An 18,297-nucleotide genomic window follows, 5' to 3' on the forward strand; every position below is an offset into this window, starting at 1 on the left:
TTCCATGCTGAAGGCTTGATTCCCGCCTTATTGCCCCAGGTCCAGCAAAACACCAGCTATGCTCCCAAGCTCCTGTGCTTGTCTGAAAGCCCCCCCCCCCCCAGGACAGAACAGTCCATTCAGCATTCCATTCTGCAGGACACCACCGTCACTCCCCCCCCCAGAGACCAAAGCCTAGTTTGTATTTTCTGCTTCCTTGTTAAAAACTCATAATAAACTCAACCACAAATCCAGCCCCTCACACAACCTCCTTACCCGCAGGAAGGTCTGTGCCCTTCGCTGGCAATAAACAGTCCTAGTCTGTTGAAGATAGAGTCCCATTTATTCCTTTTCCATTCTCCCCTATTTTCCTAACTGAAGCCAACCAGGGCGGGAAAACCCTAAGACTCATCTCCAATTGACCACTAAAACGCAGGAAAGAGAAATGTGGCTCTAATGGTAGAACGTCAGCCTTCAGCAGGAATAAAGAAGGAGGGTGCCCTGGCCCTGAGTTCAAGCCCTAGTACGAGCACAGAGAGAGAGAGAGAATATTTCCTTTTTTTCACCCACTTAGCTACCCTTGACCCTTTAGTTAGGTTCCACAACTTGTAGATTGCATGGAGGTTCCGTGTGTATACATTCTTGTTTGTAGGTTTTTTGGTTTCCAAGGAACTCAGTGGGAAAGAAACCCCTGTAAGGAGACAAATTAAATACAATGCCTGAGTCTTATGTTAGGGGTACCTACAGAACAATGCCCTAGGAGCTTGAACGAATAGTTCCTGAAGAAATCATGGCTAGAAGGTGTTGTAAGGTTAGGAATTGGGCAGAAGGATGCAATTTCAACTTTGGGAAACTGAAGAGGAGCTACCAATGGTTAAAATATTGCTACAGTTTATAAAGCTTTAATGAAAGTATGTAGAGGTAAGTTGGAACTTGCACTACAGATGACTTCTTATAGACTAGGAGCTTTATCAGCAAAAAGTGTAACATTTGAGGCTGGAAAAGTGCCTTAGTGTTACTGCTTGCCTAGCATGCATGAAGCCCTGGGTTTGATTCCTCAGTGCCACAGTGGTTCAAGTGGTAGAGTGCTAGTGTTGCCGGGTTCAAGGGAGGAGAGTCCCCGTCCCTCCAAGGGTCCACCATGCAGACAGTCTCAAGCAAAAAGATGGATTTGTTGGGGAAGTGAAAAAACTGACCGGCCAGGGACGCAGGGCAGACTCCGGAGCTGAAACTGCACCGTGAAAAGCGAGCTGACCGGCCAGGGACACAGTGCAAACTAGGGCGCAGACACTGTGACCCTTAACAGTCCTCAAGCTGGGTTTATAAAAGTAAAAGCATAGCACAGATGTAGGGGGTTGACGCAGGCGGTAGAGCAAGCAACAGTCTAGTTCAGCAAGCCATTTACAGAAGCATCATTTTGGGGTCAGCTCAATTCCCTCAACATTTCCTACCGTGTCATGATGAAGAGTATTAAAATGTGCCCAAAGAACCACAAATGGTTGCATCTGGTTGTCTTCGAGGGTGTTTTGGTTTTTTTCAATGGGTCTTAGGGCTTGAACTCAATGCCTGAGTGCCCCACCTCTCCGGACCCCGGCCCGCTCGGCCCCGCCTTCCCGGACCCCGCCCCGCCTCCGCGGCCCGCTCGACCCCGCCTCCCCGGACCTCGGACCGGCCCCGGCCCCGCCTCCCCAGACCCCGCACCGCCCGGCCTCCCCAGACCCCGCCGCCCCAGATCCCGCCCCACCTCCCTAGACCCCGCCGTGCTCGGCCTCGAGGCTCCGCCCCGCCTCCTTGGACCATACGGCCCCGACCAGCATCCCGGGCCCCGCCTCCCAGGACCCCGCGGCTTCGCCTCGGCCCCGCCTCCCCGGACCCCGAGGCCCCGCCCCTGCCCGCTCGGCCCCGCCCCCGGACTCCCCGCGGCCCCGCCCCTTCCCGCTCGGCCCCGCCTCCCCGGGGGGTCCCGCGGCCCCGCCCCGCCCCGCCCGGCACGTGGCTGGTGCTTAGTCACCGTGACGCTGCGCCAGCGCGCCCGCCCCCCGCCCCCGCCCCGGGCCCCGCCCCGGCCGCGCCCCCTCGCCGCGCACTTCCGCGCATGGCCCTGCTGCCCCGGGCGCTGAGCGCGAGCCTGCGGTGGGCGTCGCGCGCTCCCACCGGCTCTCCGCTGCTCGCGCCCGCCGGCGCCCCGCAGGCCCGCGCCCGCGCCATGGAGTACAAGGCGGAGCCGCAGCCCCCGCCGCCGGCCGCCGGCGACGTGGTCTCCTTCGACTACCTGGTGATCGGCGGCGGCTCGGGCGGGCTGGCCAGCGCGCGGCGGGCGGCCGAGCTGGGGGCCCGCGCCGCGGTCGTGGAGAGCCACAAGCTGGGCGGCACCTGCGTGAGTACCGCGCCCCCGGCGCCGCCCGCCCGCCCCCTGCGGGGAAGGTTCCGGAGCGCGTGGGGGCGGGGCGGCGCGGGGCCGGCGCGGCTCCCCGAAGCCCAGCTGGTGGGATGGAGCGGCGCTCGCATCCTCCGCTGCAGCGGGGCCCGGGAGGGGGGGCGGGGAGCTCCGGGGACCCGACCCGTCCTCTCGCGCCTGCTTCAGGGGCGGAGAGGCCGGCCGCCGTCCTCGGCCCGGCCGCGCGGCCCCCGCCACCCGGAGCGCCGAGGTCCCGCGCCTCGGCCCGGCTGCACCGTCCCCAGGTCCCGCGCCCGGTCCCGGGCTGCACCGTCCCCAGGTCCCGCGCCTCGGCCCGGCTGCACCGTCCCCAGGTCCCGCGCCCGGTCCCGGGCTGCACCGGCCCCAGGTCCCGCGCCTGGTCCCGAGCTGCACCGTCCCCAGGTCCCGCGCCTCGGCCCGGCTGCACCGTCCCCAGGTCCCGCGCCTGGTCCCGGGCTGCACCGTCCCCAGGTCCCGCGCCCGGTCCCGAGCTGCACCGTCCCCAGGTCCCGCGCCTCGGCCCGGCTGCACCGTCCTCAGGTCCCGCGCCTCGGCCGGGCTGCACCGCCCCGAGGTCCCGCGCCTCGGCCGGGGCTGCACCGCCCCGAGGTCCCGCGCCCGGTCCCGGGCTGCACCGTCCCCAGGTCCCCGCGCCTCGGCCCGGCTGCACCGACCCCAGGTCCCGCGCCTCGGCCGGGCTGCACCGCCCCGAGGTCCCGCGCCCGGTCCCGGGCTGCACCGCCCCGAGGTCCCGCGCCTCGGCCGGGCTGCACCGCCCCGAGGTCCCGCGCCTGGTCCCGGCTGCACCGCCCCGAGGTCCCGCGCCTGGGCCCGGCTGCACCGCCCCGAGGTCCCGCGCCTGGGCCCGGCTGCACCGCCCCGAGGTCCCGCGCCTGGGCCCGGCTGCACCGCCCCGAGGTCCCGCGCCTGGGCCGCGCTGCACCGCCCCGAGGTCCCGCGCCTCGGCCGTGCTGCACCGCCCCGAGGTCCCGCGCCTCGGCCGGGGCTGCACCGCCCCGAGGTCCCGCGCCTGGGCCCGGCTGCACCGCCCCGAGGTCCCGCGCCTGGGCCCGGCTGCACCGCCCCGAGGTCCCGCGCCTGGGCCCGGCTGCACCGCCCCGAGGTCCCGCGCCTGGGCCCGGCTGCACCGCCCCGAGGTCCCGCGCCTGGGCCGCGCTGCACCGCCCCGAGGTCCCGCGCCCGGTCCCGGGCTGCACCGCCCCGAGGTCCCGCGCCCGGGTTCCCCTCCGGGCTTTGCGGAGCACGCTCAGCTGGTGATCTGGAAGAGCAGCAGCCAGGGTTGAACGCTGTTATCTCGATAGAAAGCTCTCCGTGGTCACTCCCCAGACAGAGCTTTATGCTTTGCTTGATCTAGTACCGAAAAGGAAAGCACTGGAAAACGACTCGTTTCCAACAGGGGATTCGTATCCGTGCCAATGCTAGTGTGACCTTTTTCTGTCACACGATTTAGATGAAGTACTGAGTGCGGACTGTGAAAATGCTGAATCCAAGACTAACCAGGAGTTGGGGATAGGTTCTGTACATTCCTGTGAAGGCTGGTCTTTAAATTACTAGATGAGCCAGGCACCGGCGGCTCACGCCCGTCTGTCCTGGCTACTCAGGAGGCTGAGATCTGAGGATCACAGTTGGAAGCCTCCCCCCCCCCCCCCCGAAAGTCCATGAGACACTTCAATTAACCACCAGAAAAATGGAAGTGGCACGGTGGTACAAAGTGGTAGAGTGCTAGCCTCCAGCGAAAAAGCTCAGGGACAGCACCCAGGCCCTGAGGTCAAGCCCCACCACTGACCCAAAAAAAGTAAAAGATACACTAAATTGGGAACTCAGGGACAAGGAGAGGTTCCTGTGATTGTGTATCTTGCTCAGAAGCCATTTGTGAAATGAACTAGAGACGTACAGCTCACCCCATTGTTCAGGGCTCTTTTTTTTTTTTTTTAGTTCAAAATGATCGTGGGGATGAGGAGAAAGGAAAAGTCTGTTACTTATTGACTTGTACTTTGACACTTGACCCCAGACCATGAAGGTGCCACTGGGCGCCCTCCCATCAACTGTGAGAACACTCCTCACTTTTCTTCTGTCTTCCTCCTTCCTTGTTAATACAGAAGCAGCAGGCTGTTTCTGGTTCCTGTTAGCAGAGTGGGCGCAGGAATACTGCTTCAGAGAGCAGGCAAAGGCAGTCCAGATCTGTTCTGCAGCAGCTGCTTTTTCTTTCTTCTTTTTTTTTTTTTCTTTCCATCTTGGGGATCAAATCCAGGGCCTTGAACATGGTAGCACTCTGCCTATCCCCAACACTCCAGCCCCAGCTTTTATTTCCAACGAAACATTTGGGGAATCCCTAATGACATTAGGGCTTTTGCTTTTGGATTACAAGGAAGGGTATAGATGTGTGTCAAATTTTAGAGAAGGTACAATCAGTGGGTAGATGTGGGTTTAGCTTTGCTTAAGGATTGCAGTTATCTCCTGGCTACTACGGAGGCAGAGGTAGGAGGATCAACGTTCAAAGCCAGCCTGGGCAAAATGAGCTTGCAGCCCTATCTGAAAAACAAACTGGTGGGCTGGGCTTGTGGCTTAGTGGTAGAGCGCTTGCTTAGCCTACATGACCCCCTGGGTTCAATTCCTCAGTACTATGTAAACAGAAAAAGCCTGAATCAGTGACAAAGTAGTAGATACAAGTAATGTAAAACAAAAGTCCCGTCCAGTGAATTCACCCTATGTTGGACCACATATAGACCATTAATCCCAAATTAAGGTATTAAAACTTATTCTTTGAAGATAACCAATTAAGGTGGTTTAGAGAAGAGATGGAATTCTCTCTTCCACCTAGGTACCAGGGGAAGAAGGGTTTTGGAATGAGAATTTTTTTTTTTATTACAGCAGAGTGGCCCTTGCTCTAATAGAGGTAAGAGATAGAGACAGATGGGTAGGTTGTAGTTTAAAAATGGTTCTTGGGCTGGGAATGTGGCTTAGTGGTAGAGTGCTTGCCTAGCATGCATGAAGCCCTGAGTTCCATTCCTCCGCACCATGTAAAAAGAAAAAGCTGCAAGTGGTGCTGTGCTGGAGAGGTAGAGTGCTAGCCTTGAGTAAAAAGAAGCCAGAGACAGTGCTCAGGCCCTGAGCCCCAAGCCCCAGGACTGGCAAAAAAAAAGGGAACATTGGTGACTCATACCTATAATCCCAGATAAACAAGAGGCTGAGATCTGAGGGTCGTGGTTCAAAGCCAGCCCTGGGCAGGAAAGTCTGTGAGACTCTTATCTCCAGTTAACTACCAGAAAACTGGAAGTGGCACTGTGGCTCAAGTGGTAGAGCATTAGTCTTGAGCTGAAAAGCTCAGGGACAGCCAGTGCCCTGGCCCAAAGTTCAACACCCATTAACTACCAAAAAAAAAAAAAAAAAAAAGTCTCACAGGGACTTTTCTGCCTGGGCTGGCTTGCTACCACACTCCTCAGATCTCAGCCTCCAGAGTAGGATTACAGGTGGGAGCCACTGGTTTCCGGCTGAAACTAAATTATTTTTGAGGCAGGAAAATAATATGAGATGTCCCAGTTTAGTAAATCTTCCCAAATGCAAAAATCCAGTTTTTTTCCAGTGATCCCATGCAGGCTAAAGAGCGATGCAAAGCTTGCCCAAAGCTAAAGTGAGTTAGAGCCTCTTAGGAGCTTCTTGTCTGTGGCTTAGTTTTCTGCCTATGAAGACCTGGGAAGAATCAGTGTGGGGAAAAGTTAGCTTTGGATTGCCAGCCCTTGGCCTCGGGGCCTGCAGCAGCACTTCCCTGTTCTTGCTGACTGCAGGTCAGAGAGGAACGTTCTGGGGGTAGTCTTTGTCAATGAGTTAGGAGAAATGGTCAACTGAGTGGCACAGTGTTCTTGATCACCAAGTCAGTATGACTTGTGTTGCACAGTTCTAGACGGAAGAACCTACAGGATGGGCCTGAGAAATGAGTGGATTATGCTTCGTAGAATTTGCAAATAATTACTTAGCAACATGCAAATCATAACCCGACTTTGATATTGTGACATCTGTATCCCGATAAGACTTGAATGTGCATTTATTTCTAAATGCAGCTTACTAAAAGGAACTCAATTTAGAGAGCTCTGTCATTGGTTCCTTCAGTATTGACCGGTGTCCCTTAAGAAAAAAACCAACCCTAATTTCTTTCTGAGGGTCTGGAATTTCATATAATAGGGCCAGCTATATTCATGTGTGCCAAATAAAGGAGTGATCATAAAGGGTAGGGCTAGTTGGGAGTAGGCAACTTCTGTTACTGAACTTTGGCTCATTTACTTTGTTGACTGTTTAAGATCTTAGTACAATATTGCTTTGCAATCTGACCCAGGACCTACTATAAATTTTCAGGGCCAGAAAAAGAACTGAAACCCTCAGTTTCTTTTTATTGGGAGAAATTTTAAAGGGCTAGGGATGTAGCTCAAGTGATGGAGGACTCACCTAGAAGAATTTGCAAAAGTAGTAATAGAATGCTTTTTTTTTAAACTGAAATTGAAGAACTGGTATTAATAAACATTGACATTTGGATGTTGATTTCCAGTCAATCACAATCAGTGGCCATTGGCCCCTGAGTATTATAGCTTTCTGCATTAAATGGAATGTGAAGTCCTTCATCATTTAGTTTCTGCAGGTGGTGGGGGGGCGGGGACGAGGTTGGGGGACAGGAACAAGAGATAGCAGGCCAGATATCACTGCAGTGGGCATCAGACATTCCAGAAGAGTTTGGTCTCACAGCGCTCTTGGATTTCCCTGGATGTTCCAGAGTAATAATTCTTTAAGTCTGAATGATTCCTGGGACTGAAAAGTTCAGGTTAATCTCATGTTTTGTTTAGCCAAGTATTGAGCAAAAAACAGTCTCATTAATATCTGTGTGTAATGGTTGGGTTTGTTTTCTTGCTTTAGTTTCTGCTGTGCACAGAACCCTTTCACTTTTATTCCTTCCCTTCCTCCTTCCTTCTGGAGCTTGATGTCTTCTTAGACTAACCTTTATATGAGGTGAAGAAGGGGTTATAGATGAAGCCTTGGATAGTGACTTTAAGATGGGCTACTTGATGTCCAAACAACATTTAATATTAATTACTCTTGGCATAAAGCAGATGACATGCTACAAAGACCGGGATCTTTATCTGTTCTGGTCACCAGTGTATTCCAAGCCCTTAGAACAGTTTCTTGCACGTAGTACATACCCGGTATGCATACATACATATACACACACACACCTACATATATATACTAAAATAATGAGTTGATGAATTCCTACACATATATTCATTTTATATAAATTCACACGTATGTGAATACATATACATATACATAAATATACTCAAAGGAATGAGTTTGTGAATTCATAATGCTTTGCTTTCTAAGAGGGCACGAGCGCATTTTTTAAAGTGTTCCTTCCTCATATGGCCTGGAACTCTGTTTTAGGGTATAAAAAGGAAGACCATGAGAGGAAACTGTAGGCAACTTGTGGGGGGTGGACTGGAGAAAACGGGAAGGAAATTCACTATTACTTAAACACAGGTTACATGCTTAGGAGATGCAGTTGTAAATGAATAAAGTTTTGGGGTTTTTTTCCCTCAGTACTATCTATGCAAAGTGATTCCCTTAGAATTACAGGGTATAGGAGCCAGCCTAGGAAAAATGGCGGAGCCTCCAATTTCACCAACTTCACATCTTCTGCTTCTACTTCAGGAGTTCTCTGCCCTGTATGAGCCAGTGCTGGCAGGACCACCAAATAGAAGAATTTAGAACTCCAAAGTGGTTGGGACACAAAGCCAGCAGACTGCAGATGCAATTCTGCCATCTCAGAACAGTGTCTAGTAGGTATCCAGGATACATATATATGTATACACACGTACATATTTATATACTTATGTATACTAAAAGAATTGATGAATTCATATATGCATGTGTATATAAATTGTCTAAAGTATATATATATTACATTTATATATAAATGCATATTATGTGTGTATGATTAGTTAGAAATCGTCACTGTTTAGACTGATCTCTAGTCTTCTCAAAACCTCTGTTCCATCGTTTGCAATGGGAAACCACTCAGAATTAGAAATTTAGCTACTTAGAGCTATTGAATGGAAGAGCCCAGAGCCAAACTAGTGAACTTAGGATCCTTGCCTGTGAACCTCATGTACACATCAGCTAGAGAAGGGGGAATGAGAAGCTACCAGAGGAAGGAGTGAGCAAGAGGAGACATGCATAGCTTTTTACCACCCCACCACCACCCCCAACTTGGTTGCATGCCTTCCAGGTAAGAGACATCTGATGTTATCTTGTGCTGGGAACTTGGTTTCTAAAACCATCAAATGCCCCTGAAGGCCTATTCCTAGGAGCTGCCTAAAAGGGACAAGTGGTATTTAGGTGTTGTTCTTTTCCCTTCCTGTCTTTCTGTCTTTTTCTTTTTTCTGTGTCTGTGTGTGTGCCCTTTCCTAGGGCATGACCTTGGTGCCTGGGTGCTGTCCCTGAGCTTCTTTTTGCTCAAGGCTAGTGCTCTACTGATTGAGCTGCTGCTCCACTTCTGTTTAGTTTACTGGAGACTAAGAGTCTCATGAATTTTTCTGTCCAGGCTGGCTTCAAACCATGATCCTCAGATCTCAGCCTCCTGAGTAGCTAGGATTACAGGTGTGAGACACAAATGCACCACTGCCTCACTTTAAACCATGTCCCCAGACCCTGAGGTGCATGGCATTTTCTGACCCTCTCTGATTTATGAACCGCTGTTCTGGGATTTGGGAGACTGCAGCAGTGACGTTTGTCATTGCACCTTTAATTGGTACCTTGGCTAAACTCCACCTCTCTCCAGCTAGGAGGCTCCACTAGAGCTGGGATTACATAGTGCTTTACCCTACATAATGCTGGGCACAACTGGATGCTTAGCCCATTCTTTAGAACACAGGAATGACTCCAAGTGAATAAAACAGACAAGAAAAAGGAATTAGGAGCCCCAGAGGCAGACGCTTCTAAAAACTGAACCAGAGTTTGTCATCTTCTGGGTACTAGTATAAGTCAGGCCACATTAAAGCTGATCCCAAGCTTTTTTTAAAAAATAAGTTGAAAATAATTTTAGCTACATGTGAGGAGTAAGTTGACGATGAGGGAGAGTGGTTCAGAACATTATAGTACTTTGTGACTTTCTGAGTTGCTTTCAAAGGCTCCTGAGAACCCAGAAAGGGCAACTGGAAGACAGGTGATACCCCTTAACTCTGGGCTTCAACTCTAGGTCTGTCACTCTTGTTTGGCGTTCTTGCTCTTGACTGGCATTCTACCACTTGAGCCGTGCCTCCAGAACTGGCTAGTTTGTCTTTAAGCAATTTTGTCATTGTGTAGATGTTGCAAAGTGTATTTACCCAAACTGAGATGGTGACAACATTGCTAGATTTTTTTTAATTTTATTTATTATTTGTGTGTGTGTGTGTGTGCGTGTGTGCGTGCGCACGCGCGCGCGCCAGTATTGGGCCTTAAACTTGCCCTGAGAGCTGAGCTGTACCTGTGCTTCTTTGCTCACAGCTGGTGCTCTACCACTTGAGCTACCACTCCACTTAACACCGTGTGTGTGTGTGTGTGTGTGTGTGTGTGTGTTTAATTGGCAATACAGATCTCACTGACTTTCCTGTCCATGCTGGCGTCAAACCATGGTCCTCAGATCTCAGCCTCATGAATAACTAACATTACAGGCTTGAGCCACCAGCAACCAGTTTCATTGACTTTATGAGCTGTGATGTGCATTTGGGTTTTCTCAAATTTCTCTACTAACTCAGTATCCTGAGTTCCATAACACATAATTCATATTTTGTGATTCTGATGAGTTTCTACTAGTCTTACTCTGTGACAACAGACATTGAATGAACAGGCTGGATTTGTTGATACCTTGTTTGCCTTTGTCTGAGCTCTTCATTGTAGTGGACACATCACCAGTGCTTCCTGGTTGGTAGTTGTAAGATAAAGGAAAATGTGATTGCACATCAAATGACAAGTCCAGACTTCTCAGGTATCTATAAAATCCCCTTCAAAACAAAGTGAGAGGGCTGGGAACGTGGCTTAGCAGTAGAGTGCTTGCCTAGCATGCATGAAGCCCTAGGTTTAATTCCTCAACACCACATAAACAGAAAAGGCTGGAAATGACACTGTGGCTCAAGAGGTAGAGTGCTAGCCTTGAGCAAAAAGAAGCCAGGGACAGCGCTCAGGCCCTGAGTCCAAGCCCCAGGACTGGCAGCCAAAAAAGAAAAGGAAAAAAAAAAAGAGTACTAGGTACTGATGGCTCACACCTGTAATCCTAGCCACGCAGGAGTCTAAGATCTGAGGATTAAGCTTGGAAGCCAGCATAGAGTGTTAGCCTTGAGCACAAAAGATCAGGGACAGCACTCAGGCTTACAGTTCAAGCCCCAGGACCAGCAAAAGAGAAGTGAGATCAATCTAATTTTCCTTGTGCAAACAGTTGCTCCATTAGGATAGGGTACCCTGTTCACCCTAATGGAGCAACTTAATCTGTTTAGTTAAGTCCAGATTTCTTACTCTCATTGGAGGCCTTGTAATCAGTACTTCCTGTTTAACATAATTTTGAAGGAAAAAAAGAAAAGAAGTGACGGAAATAAAAATAACACACGGGCACAAAAATGTTTAAGGTTGTATTCTGTAGTTTATTTATTTTGCTAGGACTTGGACCCAGGACCTGAGCACTGTCCCTGGCTTCTTTTTGCTCAAGGCTAGCACCCTGCCACTTGAGCCACAGCGCCACTTCCCGCTTTTTCTGTGTATGTGGTGCTGAGGAATTGAACCCAGGGCTTCATGCATGCTAGACAAACACTCTACTGTTTGGGGGCTCAAGAGGGGCGGTGTACTCAAGAGTACACCACTCACAGACAGTCTTAAGCAAAAAGATGGGTATATTGGGGAAGCAAAAAACGAACTGAGTGGCCAGGGACGCAGCACAGACTTGGAAGCCGAAACTACGCGCCCCACCCCAGTCCTGGAACTGGGGTTTATCAAGGTAAAAGCATAGCACAGATGTAGGGGATTGACGCAGTGGGTAGACCATGCCACAAAGCAAGCATGGCACAGGTGTAGGAAGTTGACACGGCTAGAGCAAATAACAAGTTAAGCCATTTACAGAAGCAGAATTTTGGGGTCAGGTTGACCTGATAATCAACATGGAGTCAGCTCTATTCCCCCCAACATTTCCTACCATGTTTCCCTACTCAAGACAGAGTCAGCTCTACAACATCTACCACTAAGCCACATTCCCAGCCCGTGTATTCTGTAGTTTATAAGGACAGATCCTTGGGAGGAATATCTGTGCACCCTTGCCATATAAACATTTTCCTAAATATTTGGTGGACTTTTACTGGATAAATTTTATAACTTTTTCATTGTGTATAGGTTGCTAGAAGGTGAAAGAGGCAAATTTTTTGTCCCTGTAAAGCTTCATAGAAGGGCCTGGAGGAGTAACAGATTTCCACTATCAAGGGCCAGCCTACTTAATTTTATCCCCATTCTTCATAGAAGCTCTCCAGGAATTCTTTCTTTTTGTTCCAATTAATGCATTTGTGTGTTTTTTTTTAAATTTTCATTGTGAAGTTGATATACAGAGGGGTTACAGTTACATACACCTAAAATAATGAATACATTGCTTGTCTCCTCCCCAGGAATTCTTTCAGACATGAATTGCCCTTTTCCCCTCTCTCACAACTTTTCTTGAGCAAATGGTGGGAAGGAAAAATTTTCTACTTTGCCACATGAGGAAAATAATGTTCTTTTCCAATTCTGTGACAAGGGAGCAGGCTATAACTATAGAGTCTAATTCATTGTGATTTTTAACTTAGGGACATCTTATTGATGTTTGGGATTCATTTATTGCAGATGGGTTTGATGGTTCGAGTTTAATATTCTTAAAAAACTTTTAAAGGTGATACACAGGGGTTACAGTTACATCAGTCAGGTAGAGTTTAATATTCTTAAAAGTCTATTTTTCCCTTTTTTCTAGGTGAATGTTGGATGTGTACCCAAAAAGGCAAGTATTTTTATTTCTTCTTCTTTTCATGCTCCTTCTTTATATTTGATAGACCATGATCAGGAGAAGGCTATTCCCAACTCTGTCATTTAAAAATAACTGAGAACCTAAAACTAACAGCGACTTAAATGACAAGATGGGCGGTGTTGGTGTTTCTTAATCTCTCTTGCTGTGAAGGCCTTGGCATGGGCGTTTCCTGAACTGGCTCAGTGCTTAAGGCCATGTGCGAGAACCTTTCCCTTCTCCCGTTGGAGGCGTGCAATTAATAGTCACTTCCAGGTGGTCCAGGCAGCGCAGGCTGCTTTACATCCCACTGCCTGAGGCTGAACCACCCTTGCAGGAGAATCTGAACAACGGAGTGACAGTTTTAGATGAAAAGTAGAGGGTGCTAGGGTAGTAATGCAGCAATATCATGCAAAAGTTGGAGAAGAAATTCATCCTGAGCATAAATGATATAATTTCAGACTGATAAAAGTTCCTGCACAACAATGTAATTCTTCCTCAGTAGGGAGATTCAGCCAGCAAACCAAATTACTATTATTTTGTGTGTGTGTGTGTGTACATGTATGTGTGTGTACGCACGCACACGCTTGTCCTGGGGCTTGCATTTAGGGCCTGAGTGTTGTCCCTGTGCTTCCTTTGTTCAAGGCTAGTGCTCAACCACCTGAGCCACAGTTGCATTTCTAGCTTTTTGGTAGTTTAGTGCAGATAAGAGTCTCAGAGAGGGCTTAGGAATGTGGCCTAGTGGTAGAGTGCTTGCCTAGCATTCATGAAGCCCTGGGTTCAATTCCTCAGCACCACAGATATAGAAAAGGCCAGAAGTGGTGCTGTGGCTCAAGTGGCAGAGTGCTAGCCTTGAGCAAAAAGAAGCCAGGGACAGTGCTCAGGCCTTGAGTCCAAGCCCCAGGACTGCCAAAAAAAAGTCTCAGAGACTTTGTTGTTCAAGCTGGCTTTAAACCATGACCCTTAGATCTCACTCTCTTGAGTAGCTAGGATTACAGGCTTGAGACACTGGCACCCAACTAAGTTATTGGATGGAATCTTCTTAAATATTCTGATTAAATTCTGAAGACTTATGCATCCTTTTACCATATTGTGGTTTTAATCCTAGTGTCTGTGAAACAGGTTATATTGACTGTACTCATTTTTTTTCCAGTGATGGGCCTTGCTCAGCAATAGAACACCTGCCTATAAAGCAGGAGGCCCTAAGTTCAAACCTCACTACAGTTTTCTTACATTATTTAATGCTTTATTGAATTGCCCTTTAATGTTACTATAAAGGTGATATACAGAGGGATTACAATTACATGAGTCAGATAATGAGTACATTTTCTTTTGTATAGTGTCTTCCTTTCCCTCAAGACTCTACTCATTTTTATGCTACACAAAGAAGAAAAACACAGCTTTTGTTTTCATAGCTGTCTCTTGCTCATGTCAGCAAATGATTTTGCTTCCCATTTGGATGTGCAGTCATCCCTCAATATGCATGAGAATTGGTATTTGGATACCAAAGTCCATGGGTGTACTGGTGCATTATGTAAAATGGTTTAGAGGCTCGGTGCCTGGCTCACTGCTATAATCCTAGCTACTTAGGAGCTGAGATTGAAGGATCACTATGGGATTCGAACCCAACCCGGGATGTGAAGCCAACACAGACAGGAAAGTCTATGACATTCTAATCTCCAGTTACTGGAAAACTAGAAGTGGCTCTGTGGCTCAATTGGTAGAGTCGAATCTTGAGGGAAAAAGCTCCAGGACAGTGCCCAGTCCCTTAGTTCAAGCCCCACCCATAGCTAACCAAAAGAAAAAAAATGGTGCAGTTTGCATAGAGCCTACACTTTTCCTCCTGGATACTTGAACTTATCTCTATACTACTTTATAATACCCATGCTTTGTAAACATTATTATGCTTATTATTTAGGGAATAACGACAAGGGGGAAAAAAAAACTTGTACATGGTCACTACAAATACAGGTGTTTTTGTGTTTTATAATGTTTTTCCACCGAAGGTTTGCTCAGCCCACAGATTCCAAACCCACAGATACAGAGTCAGCTGTACTTTCAAGATGTGTTATCATCCCAGGCTTATAATCTCCCAATCTTTAGTTACTGAGCTTCCATTTTCCTCTTTATCTTCGAATTATACCCCCAGCTCTTAATTCTAGGTTTGGAGTCTCTTCTACTGGGAGTCATGAAATTATGGGTGTATGACATATGTAAGTAGTTATAAGGTAGTCTATGTCATTTAAGCCAATGTGGTAATTTAGTATTGATTAGTATTATCTCATTTAAAAATAACACTGGGAGTTGGGCCGGTGCTGATGGCTCACACCTGTAATTCTAGTTACTTAGGAAGCTGAGATCTAAGGATCATGGTTTAAAGCCAGCCTGGACAGGAAAGTCAGTGAGACTCATCTCCAACTAACTATCAGAAGATCAGAAGTGGTGCTGTGGCTCGAGTGGTAGAGCAGTAGCCTTGAGCTGAAGAGCTCAGGGACAGTGCCCAGGCCCAGAGTTCAAGCACCCCGACTGACCAAAACAAAACACTGAGCTAATTCTGCATAGGAACCTGACTTAAACATTTTGTCACCATTTTTTTTGTTTCACTTATTTCTTCTGATCAAATCTGATAGACATGTGTCTTCTATTTTTAATCGTACTCTACTAATTTCAAAGTTGTGTTTCCCCCCCCTCCCTTCGTTGCAGTATTGGCATCTAAGAGCCTTGAACTTGCTAAGCAAGTGCTCTACCCACTGGAACCATGCCCCCACCCTTGCTTTTACAATCCTGAAAATCAGTTAGTGACTGTGCAAAACAGCCGGAAGTCCAGAGTCACTCTGCCTTCTAATCAGAAAGGTAGTGGGAAATAGTGGCAGATAAGAAACTGAAAGGGTGGACCTACTTGGCCTCTACCACTCTGCTTAGGTCTGAACCAAAGACCCAGTCACCCTCTCCCGAGAAAGTTCAGTGCTTTAGCATGGCACATAATGCAAAGTGAAGTATGATGCCTCATGAGATAGGGTATTAGGTGGTGTTTAGTAACAAAACTATTTGTGGTATTGCTAAACTTTCCATATACATCAGGATCAAGAATCTGAGGCTAGGGTACCTCAGTGGTAGAGTACTTACCTAGCATACTTACACAAGAAAAACAAGGAGCAGACAGATAACCTCTGTGTTGCATGAGTCTCACTTTGACTTAAAGTAAATTTGCACCAGGCATAATGGTTTACAGCTGTAATGCCAGACATTGGGCAATTGAGGCAGGAAATCGTGTGTGTGTGGGCCAATCCTGGGGCTTAAATTGGGCCTGCGTGCTGTCCTTAACACTCTCCCTCTCCCTCCCTCCCTCCCTCCCTCCCTCCCTCTCTCTCTCTCTCTCCCCCCCTCTCTCCCCCCCCTCTCTCCCTCTCTCCCTCCCTCCCTCTCTCCCTCCCTCCCTCCCTCCCTCCCTCCCTCCCTCCCTCCCTCCCTCCTCCACTTCTGGTTTTTGAGTGGTTAGGTTAATTGGAGATTAGAAGCTCCTGGGACTTTCCTGCCTGGGCTGGCTTCCAACCATGAGCCTCACATCTCAGCCTCCTGAGTAGCTAGGATTACTGGCCTGTCCCTTTTTGCTCAAGACTAGTGTAGTGCTCTGCCACTTGAGCCACAGCCCCACCTCCAGCTCTTTCATTGTCAGTTGGAGATACGATGGCTTGGAGGCAAGGTGGCTTGGAATTAGGATCTTCGATCTTCGATCTTCGTCTCCTGCGTGAACCTCCCACCTAGCCCAGCCTAGGCAGGACATTTTGAGTGAGCGTGAGGGAAAAAAGGAACAACAAAAACAAATGTAGGCGAGTCATCAGTTCAATCATCTTTGGTGTAAAGAGAGAGACAGGTGTGAATAAAGCATTTTACACTGGTAACCAGTGGAGTCTAAAGTTTATCAGATGGCAGAGAAAATTGGTAGTTTGTTATCTGGAGTCCAGGATGCCAATTTGAATCTTGTTATCTCAATGATCAGTTGGCAGAAAAAGACCTTTACTGTAAAGGTTGCATTCCACAGGAGGTGTGTCCAACCTTCATGTTGCAAATATTACCTATATCTTTGCAAGTGCAAATTGGTTGTTACTGACTTTACAATAGGAGTACATGACCTTAAGCTTTTTTTTTGTCAGGGCCTGGGCTCTGTCCATGAGCTTTTGCACTCAAGGCTACCACTCTACCACTTTGAGCCACTTCCTGTTTTCTGGTGGTTACTTGGAGATAGGAGTCTCACAGACTTTCTGCCTGGGCTGGCTTTGAACCATGACTTCAGCCTCCCGAGTAGCTAGGGTTACAGGCAGGAGCCACCAGCATTTGGCTTACTTTAGACTTTTTAGTTATCAACTTTACCTTACTCATAGTTTTTCTTTTAAGTTACTAACTATCCTATAGAGCTACTGATTCATCAGTTTCCTGAAATTTAACCAAAAAGAGCGAGGCTTACAGAAATCTAAATTTTTAAATGCTTGTCTAGTAAGTGTGAGGCCCTGAATTGGATTCCCAGTATTAAAAAGAGTGCTTGCCTGGCATGTGCGAAGCCCTGGGTTCATTTCCTCAGTACTACATAAACAGAAAAGGCCATAAGTGGTGCCGTGGCTCGAGTGGTAGAGTTGAGCCAAAGAAGTTCAGAGATAGTGCTCAGGCCCTGAGTTGAACAAAAAGAAAGGAAGGAAGGAAGGAAGGAAATAGGAATGTAAACAATAGTAAGTTTTATTTTTGCCAGTCTTGGGGCTTGAACTTGGTCTGAGCACTGTCCCTGAGTTTCTTTTGCTCAAAGCTAGCACTCTACCATTTGAGCCACAGCACCACTTCCTGGGTTTTTTGTTTATGTAATGCTGAAGAATCAAACTCAGGGCTTCATGCATGCTAGGCAAGCACTCTACCACTAAGCCACATTCCCAGCCCAACAATATAAGTTTTAAAGGAATGGTTCTGTTCTATTTAATATTCTTCTCCAAAATCAGGGTAGTGTAACAGATGTAATTTTGCCCATTATATATATTTTAGAAGCCTCCCAATAGAATTCATCTGATCATATTTCTAAATTTGGCCTCAGTGTGTTTTGTTTTTAATTTCAGGATGTTTTTATCTGCAATTAGAGTTTGCATGTACTCATGACTTCTGTCTTCAGCATGACGGTTTAGGGTACTTCTTTTACAGGTAATGTGGAATACAGCTGTCCACTCTGAATTTATGCATGATCACGTTGATTATGGATTTCAAAGCTGTGAAGGAAAATTCAATTGGCGGTAAGTGTTAACGCTCACAAGGCCCAGTTTATGATGGTGGGTGTTTTCATAACCTGGCCATAAACGTCTCAGAGGGTATTACTGTGGTAAATATGCACAGCATCGGACTGGGGATGTAGCTCGATGGCAGAGCCCCTGTTTATGACGCGCTCCTGTTCGTGTCACACACACGCCATAACATTTACTGTTTTAAGTGTACAGTTTGGTGGCACTGAGTGCATTCACAGTGTCAGGCAGCCATCTCCTTATCCATTTCTAGAACTTCTCCACAATCTCAAACAGGAACTCTATTTGAATCTTGTTATCTCAGTGATCAGTTAGCAGAAAAAGACCTTTACTGTAAAGGTTGCATTCCACAGGACGTGGTAACCCCAGCCCTGGTAACTCCATTTTATCTCTGTCTCTGTGACTTAATACATGCTACATACTAGAATCATGTAATGTTATCCTCTTATTCCTGCTTGATTTCGCTTAGCATAACATAACATGACATAGCATAATTGTCAAGAGTTTGTCTATGTTGTAGCAGACCTCAATCTTTGATGCTTTTAGTGCTGTGAGATATACTAGTCCCTGGA

General features: G+C 48.0%; 1 protein-coding gene across 1 annotated transcript in view; it reads left to right on the forward strand.

Annotated features, from left to right (window-relative positions):
* Positions 1-2,074: 2,074 nt before the first annotated feature.
* Positions 2,075-18,297, forward strand: part of Gsr (glutathione-disulfide reductase) — a 44,518-nt gene continuing 28,295 nt past the window's right edge. Inside the window, exons 1-3 of the mRNA XM_048330541.1 lie at positions 2,075-2,356; positions 12,420-12,446; positions 17,631-17,719. Of these exons, the coding sequence (XP_048186498.1) occupies positions 2,075-2,356; positions 12,420-12,446; positions 17,631-17,719 (398 nt within the window). The remainder of the gene's footprint in view (positions 2,357-12,419; positions 12,447-17,630; positions 17,720-18,297) is intronic.

The sequence above is a fragment of the Perognathus longimembris genome, chromosome 21 (genome assembly GCF_023159225.1).
Source record: "Perognathus longimembris pacificus isolate PPM17 chromosome 21, ASM2315922v1, whole genome shotgun sequence".
NCBI lineage: Eukaryota > Metazoa > Chordata > Mammalia > Rodentia > Heteromyidae > Perognathus > Perognathus longimembris.